Source organism: Mercenaria mercenaria, unplaced genomic scaffold (assembly GCF_021730395.1).
Source record: "Mercenaria mercenaria strain notata unplaced genomic scaffold, MADL_Memer_1 contig_4945, whole genome shotgun sequence".
Classification (NCBI taxonomy): Eukaryota; Metazoa; Mollusca; class Bivalvia; order Venerida; family Veneridae; genus Mercenaria; species Mercenaria mercenaria.
Genome location: NW_026463216.1, coordinates 52,228 through 64,411, shown reverse-complemented (window position 1 = coordinate 64,411; position 12,184 = coordinate 52,228). Strand labels below are relative to the sequence as shown.

Sequence of the window (12,184 nt, the reverse complement as noted above, 5' to 3'; positions counted from 1 at the left end):
TCTAGGTTAAATTTGAAACTGGCTCATGTGGAGTAAATAACTAGGTCAATAGGCCAGATCAACTCATTATGGCCCTCTTGTTCACTTAGTTATGGCCCTTTATTAATTTTTTCTCCATATGTATATGGAAAAAATTTGTCCGCTCTATTTCTCAGTCATTGTATGCCAGATTTTTATCAAACCTTGTTATTATTATCATGGGTACCAAGTGTAGTTGTGCATGTGCGATGCACGTTGTTCCAATTGAATGATTTTTCGGCCCTTTATTTGTTTCAAATATGAATAGTTACATTGGAAAAAACTTCACTTATTTTCTAACATATTTCAAATGCTGTTAAGTATAACTAGTTGATGACCCTTATTGATTACGTGGTCCCTTGACAATGACCTTGACCTACTGACCTACTTTCTTCTTTTTAAGGTACAGCAATGAAATTGGAGATCTTATACTGTTTTGCACAACATTCTTTGTGCATCTTTGTACATCTTCTCCCTGTACAATATGTAAAAGCAATGCATCATATTTTTAATACCCCTGTTCCTCTGACAATAAGCTGCTGTCTGGGGGTATTCATCGCCATTAGTGATAAGTCTTGTTTGTTACTGTTGTTGAGTTATTATGTCTCCCACCACACAGTGGTGTGGGACACATATTGATTTACTCCAGTCTGTGCGTGTGTGCGTGTGTGTGTGTGTGTCACAAAGCTTGTCTGCACTCTAAGTCGAACATTTCTCATCCGATTTTCACCAAACTTGAACAAAATGTGTTTGACCATAAGACCTCGGCCAGGTTCTATAACTAGCCAAATCGGTCCCGGCGTCTTGGAGTTATGGCCCTTGAATTACCAAAAATCGGTCTTTTTACTCTTGTCCGCACTCTGATTCGAATATTTCTCATCCAATCTTCACCAAACTTAAACAAAATGTGTTTGACCATGAGACCTCGGCCAGTTTCGATAACTAGCCAAATCGGTCTAGGCATTTTGGAGTTACGGCCCATGAATTATCGAAAAATTGGCCTTTCTACTCATGTCCGCACTCTTAATCAAATATTTCTCATCCGATCTTCACCAAACTTGAACAAAATGTGTTTGACCACGAGACCTTGGCCAAGTTTGATAACTAGCCAAACCGGTCCAGGTGTTTTGGAGTTACGGCCCTTGAATTATCGAAAAATCGGCCTTTTTACTCATGTCCCCACTCTTAATCAAACATTTCTCATCCGATGTTCACCAAATTTGAACAAAATGTATTTGACCATGAGACCTCAGCCAGTTTCGATAACTAGCCAAATCAGTCCAGGCATTTTGGAGTTACGGCCCTTGAATTATCGAAAAATCGGCCTTTTTACTCTTGTCCGCTCTCTTAGTTGAACATTTCTCATCTGATCCTTACCAAACTTGAACAAAATGTGTTTGACCATGAGACCTCGGCCAGGTTCGATAACTAGCCAAATCGGCCCAAGCATTTTAGAGTTACGGCCCTTGAATTACCGAAAAAATCCGTCTGTTTACTCTTGTCCGCTCTCTAAGTCGAACATTTCTCATCCGATCTTCACCAAACTTGAACAAAATGTGTTTGGCCATAAGACCTTACCCAAGTTTGATAACTAGCCAGATCCGCCCAGGCACTTTTGATTTATGGCCCTTGAATTACTGATTGGATCCACTCATCCAGACCATCTAATTGGATCCACTCATCTGAAACATCTAGAGAAACTAACATTTTTCATAGGGGCAGTTGTGGGAGACGTGCGCTTTTCTCAAAAGCATCTCTAGTTTAGAAGGTGTTTTGCTATGATTATGTTTACAGCTGGTTTCCAGTGGATAGATAGATCTCCAGTACAGTACACTAATTGGAGAAAAGGGGAACCATCAACTCGGGGTTGGTCAGGAAACTTAGAGAATTGTGCTGAAGTATTTTTGTCTGATGGAAAATGGAATGACGAGGACTGTAACAGTAAACGACTGTTTGTCTGCGAAAAATCACCAGGTAAAACTTCCCTGTTTGTATTAAAAGAAGCATTGAATTGACAATGTAAGTCATTACAAGAGTAAGTTTAATATTAATTGTCAAAATAGAAAAAGTGGAAAGTCACAGATCATTCAACACGACATAAACGAAAATGTTGCAGGCTCCTCGTGAGCCTGTTCATGGACAGTAGTGGAAATGCAACCATCCACACCCTCTGGACCCAAAGAAGATATTGTGATAACTGTTGCATTTTAATGGGAATTTGTATATATTTATAAAATTGGTAACCACAGGTATAAAATTGGTAACCACAGGTATGGTTATCTTCATGCAAGGAAGCCATCCATCTGGCTTACGGAAGGTCGGTGGTTCTACCCAGGTGCCAGCTTATGATGAAATAATGCACGGAGGGGCACCTGGGGTCTTCCTCCATCAAAGCTGGAAAATCACCAATGACCTATAATTGTGTTGGTAAGTGTGAGATTGAAAAAAAAATATTGCAAAGTATACAACACAAATAATCAAAACCAAAAACTCAGACCAACCTTACTAGATTTATGAAAATATCTAAATGCATTGATTTACAAATGCAGGAAGTTTTGTAATTCCTGTCTCTTTACTTGTCATTTGCATATCATAACTTGGAAAGATCCAACATATATTAGATAAAATTAAGATATTTAGCTCTCATATGCATTGTATTGTGTTTCAACAAGATTTTTATATATGATGAACTGTTTCATCTTTCATTCATAGTTTCAGATATTGCCATTTACTGAAATGTTAATTAAGCTAGTACTTAAAGATCATATGAAACACGTAATGCTGAGTTTCAGGTTAACCTTGTAGTTATAAAAGCAAGGTAGGAGACCAGACCCAATAGGTAGCATTGCTATTAGTCAGTTTCAAGACTAAAAAACAGTAAGATGCGGGAGGTTTGAAACTGGTCTTACGAACATGTTTTTATTAGTCCCCTACTGGTTGAAAACCAGTTTCAGGGACTATAGTAATGCACTTTTCCGTCCGTCATTCCGTCCGTCCGTCCACAATTTCATGTCCGGTCCATAACTCAGTCATCCATGAAGGGACTTAATATTACATGGCACAAATGTTTCCCATGATGAGACGATGTGTCGTGCACAAAACCTGGACCCCTAGCTCAAAGGTCAAGGTCACAATGGAGGTCAAAGGTCAACAGTGTTTTTAGCTCACCTGAGCACGAAGTGCTCAAAGGTGAGCTTTTGTGATCGCCCTGTGTCTGTCATCCGTCGTCAACAATTTGACTGTTAACACTCTAGAGGTCACAATTTTGGCCCAATCTTAATGAAACTTGGTCAGAATGTGACCCTCAATAAAATATTGGACGAGTTTGATATTGGGTCATCTGGGGTCAAAAACAGGGTCACCAGGTCAAATCAAAGGAAAAGCTTGTTAACACTAGAGGTCACAATTTTGGCCCAATCTTTATGAAACTTTGTCAGAATGTTACTCTTAATAAAATCTTTGAGGAGTTTGATATTGGGTCATCTGGGGTCAAAAACTAGGTCACCAGGTCAAATCAAAGGAAAAGCTTTTTTACACTCTAGAGGTCACAATTTTGGCCCAATCTTAATGAAACTTGGTCAGAATGTTACTCTCAGTAAAATCTTGGACGAGTTTGATATTGGGTCATCTGGGGTCAAAAACTAGGTCACCAGGTCAAATCAAAGGAAAAGCTTGTTAACACTCTAGAGGTCACAATTTTGGCCCAATCTTAATGAAACTTAGTCAGAATGTTATCCTCAGTAAAATCTTGGACGAGTTCGATATTGGGTCATCTGGGGTCAAAAACTAGCTCATCAGATCAAATCAAAGGAAAGGCTTGTTAACACTCTAGAGGTCACAATTTTGACCCAATCTTAATGAAACTTAGTCAGAATGTTACTCTCAATAAAATCTTGGACGAGTTTGATATTGGGTCATCTGGGGTCAAAAACTAGGTCACCAGGTCAAATCAAAGGAAAAGCTTGTTAACACTCTAGAGGTCACAATTTTGGCCCAATCTTAATGAATTTGGTCAGAATGTTATCCTCAATAAAATCTTGGACAAGTTCAATATCACCAGGTCAAATCAAAGGAAAAGCTTTTAACACTGTAGAGGCCATATTTATGACAGTATCTTCATGAATCTTGGTCAGAATGTTAATCTTCATGGTCTCAAGGTCCAGTTTGAATCTGGGTCATAAAGGATCAAAAACTAGGTCACTAGGTCAAATCAAAGAAAAAGCTTGTTAACACTCTAGAGGCCACATATATGACTGTATCTTCATGAAACATGGTCAGAATGTTAATCTTGATGATCTTTAGGTCAATTTCAAATCTGGGTCATGTGGGGTCAAAAACTAGGTCACCGGGTCAAATCAAAGGAAAAGCTAGTTAACACTTTAGAGGCTACATTTATGACCATATCTTAATGAAACTTGGTCAGAATGATAATCTTGATGATCTTTTGGTCAATAGGTCAGGCCCTCTTGTTTTTCCTGTCTGGTCCATAACTCTATCATCCATCAAGGAATTACAATATTACTTGGCATAAATGTTCCCCTCAATGAAGTGACATGTCGTGCGCAACACTCAGAACCCTATCTTAAAGGTCAAGATCACACTTGGAGATCAAAGGTCAATAGGATTTTTTTCCTGTCCTGTCTATAACTTTGTCATGCAAAACAGGGTCAGTTGACACAAATATTACCTTGGATGAGACAACGTGTCATGCGCAAAACCCGGGCCCTTAGCTGAAAGGTCAAGGTCACACTTGGAAGTCGAAGGCCAAAAGGGCTTTTTTCCTGTCCAGTCTGTAACTCAATAAACCTTAAAGGGATTTTAATATTACTCGGCACAAATATTCACCACCATGAGACTGAGTGTCGTGCGCAAGAACCAGGTCCCAAGGTCTAAGGCCAAGGTCACACTTAGAGGCCAGAATGACTTTGTCTGGAGCAATTCTTCTTCATGCATGGAGGGATTTTGATGTAACTTGGCACAAATGTTCACCACCATGAGACAGATTGTCATGTGCTAGAACCAGGTCCCTAGGTCTAAGGTCAGTGTCACACTTAGAGGTCAAAGGTCAAATTCAAGAATGACTTTGTCTGGAGCATTTCTTCTTCATGCATGGAGGGATTATGATGTTACTTGGCACAAATGTTCACCACCATGAGGCACCCTTGTTTTTAGAATTACTTCCCTTTGTTTTTACTATAAATAGCTTTGGCTGTAGGGAAAAATTGAGACCACATTTCTGTGGTACAACATGCATGTTACGTCCAATTTTTAGGTGTATTTTGACTTATCTCCACCTGGTAAAGAGTTTTGTGTGGACTTATATTGTATAGATTTTTTTTCTTTTTTTTTTAGGATTAACTTCCTTTTGTTGTTACTATAAATAACAATAGAGAAAATAAGGTGCCTTCCAGTAGGGGACTTTGTATTGCATGGCAATACTTCATTCGCTTGTTGCCCCATGTGGTTCTGGGACGATCTGTATATGAAAAAAATTGGAACCACTGCCTTTCCCTTGCATGATCGTAACAGGCGACTAATAGGGTCTTAACACTTGGTTTTGCAGTAACTCTGTGATTCCAGCAGGTATGCAAATTTTTATTCCATACCTCATGTTTTTATTTCGATGTAAATGAGATGTGGAACCAAAATTTGCAGTCCTGTTTGGCGCCATATAACCTGTACTGTGTTGGTGCGCCGTAAAACCCAAATAAATAAATTTATTAAAATCATTCTTTTTCAGCTGTTGATATCAGCAAGATTCAGATTGGTACAGGAGGAGCACCCATCAATGTTCCCACTCCAATACCTTTCACCCGCCCTTCCATATTGCCAATACAGAGAACCCCTTCACCACCAACAAACAGCATATCACAGAAAACCCCACCAACAGACAAACCGCAAATAACACAGAAATCCCAGCCAACAGCAATTATACCTCATGTAACAGTGACAGAGAAAACATTAGTTGTGGTGTCTGATAATGCAAAACCAGTGACAGGAGCTCTGCCATCTATCTCTATAAGACCATACACTGGAGGAAGCACTCAGAATCCATTGCAGCAATCTGCTGATCAAGGTAATTATCTTTTAAGTTCTGTATAATTGATAAATATGACAGAAGCTCTGTCCCCAGATCTGCAGAGAAAACAACTGCAGTCTGATGACACAGGTAATCATGCTTTGTGTTGTGTATAATTGATAAGAACAGAACAGAACAACTGCCATCTAACTATATATGAGCCGTGCCATGAGAAAACCAACATAGTGTCTTTGTGACCAGCATGGATCCAGACCATCTGCGCAGTCTGGTCAGGATCCATGCTGTTCGCTTTCAAAGCGTATTGCAATTATAAAAACCGTTAGCGAACAGCATGGATCCTAACCAGACTGCGCGGATGCGCAGGCTGGTCTGGATCCATGCTGGTCACAAACCCACTGTGTTGGTTTTCTCATGACGTGGCTCATATATATATTTATATAAATGTTCTCAATCTGCTGATAAAGGTAAACCAGTGACAGTTTATTTATATTAACAGTACTATGCATCAGGTTTAATACAGAAATACTTTATACAGGTATTGCTAGTCATGCAATTTCTTTGAGTATTTAATACTGATACCTCTATAAATAGCATGGTTGCACAGGTCAATATAGCTGAAATGTTAAAGGTTATCAGTTTACTTGAATTTTCCTTGTCTAAATTATTTTAAAGGATAAACTTTTAGTGCCCCTCAATGTGGGGGTAGGGGCACTTAGATTTATCCTTGTCCACACATCTGTTGATCATCTGCCAGTCTGAATTTATGTTGTGCCTATCTCGAAATAATGTTTGACCTAGCTTCATGAAACCTCCTGTTATTCAAAACGTGAGGTTGTGCATCGCGGATTTTCTTTTAGATTTTACTCAGTAAGACCAGGGTTTTGGTCCACGACAGTCAGAAAAAAATGCACATTCTAACACATGATCCGATTCATTTTCCTATTAAACAAAGAAGGAAGAAAACAGTGAATTATTATACAACAAATCACTGTTCTGACGTCACAATTATTAAGTCATGGCGTCAAACGGCATAGCGGCGTGCAGGAAAAGAAATTGATTGAAAACGGGCAAATTTTTAATGAATGTCATCAAGGATATACTTAAAAATCCTTGGTAACATGTTAGAATTGAAATAATATATCTCATTTAGTGATTTGCTCTTGAATAAATCATTGTTTGTCGTTCAGATGCGTATTATTATATCACTCGGGCAGCGCCCTTGTGATATAATTCCTTCGCATCTGAACTTCAAACAAAGATTTATTCAATGACAAATCTCTGGATGAGATATATTATTTCTTAGATAGTTTGTGTCACATATATCTAAAAAGTATATAACACAGAGTCATGAAACATTATATTAAGATTGTTGTTCTTCATGTGAAGATATATACCTGGGGTTTTGTTTTGGATATTTCTCAGCCAGACTAGATTTATGGTCATTGACCTAGTCAAAAATGTGCATTTAGGGCCTAAAAGTTAGTTTGGCATTTATCTCGAAAAGTAAATTTTGTCCAGGAGTCATGAAACCTTTTACAATTATCAATGAGCATGTAAAATTGTGGTATTGTTTAGGATTTACTCAGCCAGACCAGAGTTATAGCCCTTGATTTTAGTCAAAAATTTATATTTTGTTCCTATGTTTTAAAGCATACATACCCCCCATCCCCCACCCTCGGATAGTTATGTGTTATTTCCGTAAGGAAAACTGCTAATATATATATTTGTTGTAGAATCTACATCTACAAAAGGTCTAGGTATGTCTTCTGGAGCACTTGCTGGAATCATCTTGGCATCTGTTGTTATCATTTTACTTGTTGTCCTGATAGCCATGTATTGGCGGCGAAACACTAGAGCAGGAAAACAGACAAACTTTGGACTTGGCAATGGAGGATTTGAGAACCAGATTTACAGATATGATTCTCAGTCAGAACAAGTTACTGAAACAAAAGGTGGTTTAAATTTACGTACAATGAGTGAATCCAGTAGCTAGATAAAATACCATACATATCGTTGCATGTGCAGTTACTTGATACTACGTGTAAAAAAAAAAAATCATTAGAAATTGACAGTAATGAAATTAAGATTTTAGGTATGCCTGAAAGTGTTTTAATTTAAACATGAAATTGTAACCTGCTTTAGTAATTTATGTCTGAAGTTTTTTCTTCCTGGTTCATTTGAATTCATCTGTAAACATTGCACTCACATGACTACAGCTTCTTGCAATGCATAAGATTAAATGGCTCATAAAACATATTTTAAAAATATAACTGACATCATATATACATTGCAATGAATTTAAGGCAATGAACATGCTAGTGCAAGGAATATAGTGCAATGAATATACTAGTACAAGGAATATAGTGCAATAAATACAGTGCAATGAATATAGTGCATTGAATATACTAGTAAAAAATATAGTGCAATAATATACTAGTGCATTGAATGTAATGCAGTGGATATAGTGAAAATGAAAAGATATTGATGGGACAATGAAAAATTGTGCTGTTGTGATTGAAAGACAAACTTAATTCTGTATGGGGAATAATGTACAGTAAATAAGTAAATATGTTAATAATAACAAAGTCTTTCTTATTGTAAATGTCCAAAGTTTTCTTTTTTATGCCTCCCTATTATTTGTCAAGGCTGGAAATAATATGGGTCCAAAGGTTGGTCATATGAAGGATACAGGACCTTTATGACTTTAATGTTTTTATACGCCGGAAGGGACGTATTATGTTATGGTCCCGGTGTCCGTCCGTAAGCAATTTCGTGTCCGCTCTGTAACTCTTGAACCCCTTGAAGGATTTCAAAGAAACTTGACACAATTTATTTATTATTGGCCGTAGGGAAAAACCGAGATTTCTTTACTGTGGTACAACATGGATAGTACATCAAATTTTTAGATGTATTTTGACAACTTTACCTGGTAAGAATTTTTTGTGGACTTAGAACTTTTTTTTGGAATTTCTTCTTTTTAGCTCACCTAAGCACGAAGTGCTCAAAGGTTAGCTTTTGTGATCGCCCTGTGTCCGTCATCAGTCATCCGTCCTTCCGTTCATCCGTTGTCAGTTGTCCGTTGTCAACAATTTGACTGTTAACACTCCAGAGGTCACAGTTTTAGCCCAATCTTTATGAAACTTGGTCAGCATGTTACTCTTAATAAAATCTTGGATGATTTCAATATCGGGTCATCTGGGGTGAAAAACTAGGTCACCAGGTCAGATCAAAGGAAAAGCTTGTTAACACTCTAGAGGTCACAATTTTGGCCCAATCATAATGAAACTTGGTCAGAATGTTGCCCTCAGTAAAATCTTGGACGAGTTTGATATTGGGTCATCTGGGGTCAAAAACTAGGTCACCAGGTCAAATCAATGGAAAAGCTCGTTAACACTCTAGAGGTCACTGTTTTGGCCCAATCTTAATGAAACTTAGTCAGAATGTTACTCTCAATTAAATCTTGGACGAATTTGATATTGGGTCATCTGGGGTCAAAAACTAAGACACAAGGTCAAATCAAAGGAAAAGCTTGTTAACACTCTAGAGGTCACAGTTTTGGCCCAATCTTAATGAAACTTAGTCGGAATGTTACCCTCAATAAAATCTTGGATGAGTTTGATATTTGGTCATCTGGGATCAAAAACTAGGTCACCAGGTCAGATCAAAGGAAAAGCTTGTCAACACTGTAGAGGCTACATTTATGACTGTATCTTCATGAAATTTGGTCAGAATGTTAATCTTGATGATCTAAAGGTCCAATTTCAACCTGGGACATGTAGGATCAAAAAACTAGGTCACCAGGTCAAATCTAACGAAAAGCTAGTTAACACTGTAGAGGCCACATTTATGACCATATCTTAATGAAACTTGGTCAAAATGTTATCTTGATGATCTATAGGTCAAGTTCAGATCTGGGTCAGGTGGGGTCAAAATCTAGGTCACTAGGTGAAATCAAAGGAAAAGCTTGTTAACACTCTAGAGGCCACATTTATGACTGTATCTTCATGAAACTTAGTCAGAATGATAATCTTGATGATCTTTAGGTCAAGTATGAATCTGGGTCAAAAACTAGGTCACCGGGTCAAATCGGAGGAAAAGCTAGTTAACACTTTAGAGACCACATTTAGGACCATATCTTAATGAAACCTGGTCAGAATGTTAATCTTGATGATCTTTAGGTCAATAGGTCAGGTGAGCGATACTGGGTCTTCAAGGCCCTCTTGTTTGTTGTTCCTGTCCTTCGGGCTTCAACAGTCAAGTTCTTTAAATTTTGCTCCCATCCCCTTAGGGCGTATATTGCCCCGCTTGGCGGTGCTCTTGTTTTAGATATCTTTGAACAAGTTATCACTATAAATTATATAGACAAATTAAGGTTTGTATTTTTCCATTTGCAAAATTCTGGCCAGAATGATACTTTTTTTTTGTGAAATGCTTAGTTTTTCAAATTTTACATATGTTAAATCTTGATGCTAACTTCGACGTCCTTAGAATTTAATAAAAATCAACCAGTACTCAAATTAAAATTTCAAACTGACATTTTCTTTCTATAATGTCTGAATTTGATTAAGAAAATGCTTTTTAAAAACTATTTAAATTAGGTTCAAAACTAATTAAGATCTTTTTTGTAAGTTTTATAGGTCCTACTATCCCCTGTAATGTTTTTTAAGAATGATGATATATAGCATAATGGTATATTATCTCATATGTCAAGGGAATTCAAGGTAAATAGGTGGATCAAACATGAGAAAAAGTTTTGACATTAATAGGGTTTGTGTAATTTTAGCAAAGAAAAGTTGTTTATTTTTAGCTCATATGATTTTTTGAAAAAAAATGATGAGTTATTGTCATCACTTGAGCGGTTGTCGGCGTCGGCGTCGGTGTCGGCGTCGGCGTCGGCGTCTGCGTCGGCGTTGCCTGGTTAAGTTTTATGTTTAGGTCAGCTTTTCTCCTAAACTATCAAAGCTATTGCTTTGAAACTTGGAATACTTGTTCACCATCATAAGCTGACCCTGTATAGCAAGAAACATAACTCCATCTTGCTTTTTGCAAGATTTATGGCCCCTTTTGTACTTAGAATATATCAGATTTCCTGGTTAAGTTTTATGTTTAGGTCAACTTTTCTCCCAAACTGTCAAAGCTATTGCTTTGAAACTTGGAATACTTGTTAACCATCATAAGCTGACCCTGTACAGCAAGAAACATAACTCCATCTTGCTTTTTGCAAGATTTATTGCCCCTTTTGGACTTAGAAAATCAGTTTTCTTGGTTAAGTTTTATGTTTAAGTCAGCTTTTATCCTAAACTATCAAAGCTATTGCTTTAAAACTTGCAACACTTGTTCACCATCATAAGTTGACCCTGTACAGCAAGAAACATAACTCCATCCTGCTTTTTGCAAGATTTATGGCCCCTTTTGGACTTTGAAAATATCAGATTTCTTGGTTAAGTTTTATGTTTAGGTCAACTTTTTCTCTTAAACTATCAAAGCTATTGCTTTGAAACTTGCAACACTTGTTCACCATCATAAGCTGACCCTGTACAGCAAGCAGCGTAACTCCATCCTGATTTTTGCAATAATTATTGCCCCTTTTGGACTTAGAAAATCATTTTCTTGGTTGAGTATTATGTTTAAGTCAACTTTTCTCATAAACTATCAAAGCTATTGCTTTAAAACTTGCAACAGTTTTTCACCATCATAAGTGGACACTGTACATCAAGAAACATAACTCTATCCTGCTTTTTGCAAGAATGATGGCCCTTTTTAGACTTAGAAAATCATGGGTAGGACAATATTTCTATTACACAAAAAAAATCAGATGAGCGTCAACACCCGCAAGGCGGTGCTCTTGTTAGTCTGTATTATTGGGCGATACAGTCATGTGAAAAAGTTACAGTATTATGAAAAGCTACATGTAAACATTTTGTTTATGTATGTATCTTAATGAAAATGTTGTAAATTACACAGATTGTTATTGTAGTTATATGTCTCCCTCTCCCAAAACCAACACCACCACTAGTGGAGACATATTGTTTTTGCCCCACCTGTCCATAACACAACATTTTTGATGAATAACTGAAGAACCATTTGACCTAAATCTCCAAACTTCTTAGGGTGATAGGGCCTACG

General features: G+C 37.3%; 1 protein-coding gene across 1 annotated transcript; it reads left to right on the top strand.

Annotated features, from left to right (window-relative positions):
* Window positions 1-1,812: 1,812 nt before the first annotated feature.
* On the top strand, window positions 1,813-11,921 carry LOC128554329 (uncharacterized; the record flags this gene model as incomplete). The annotated part of the gene is made up of 3 exons (XM_053535599.1): window positions 1,813-1,992; window positions 5,759-6,094; window positions 7,792-11,921. Coding segments are annotated over 3 exons (776 nt in total), but the record flags the coding sequence as incomplete, so codon positions are not given.
* Window positions 11,922-12,184: the final 263 nt, after the last annotated feature.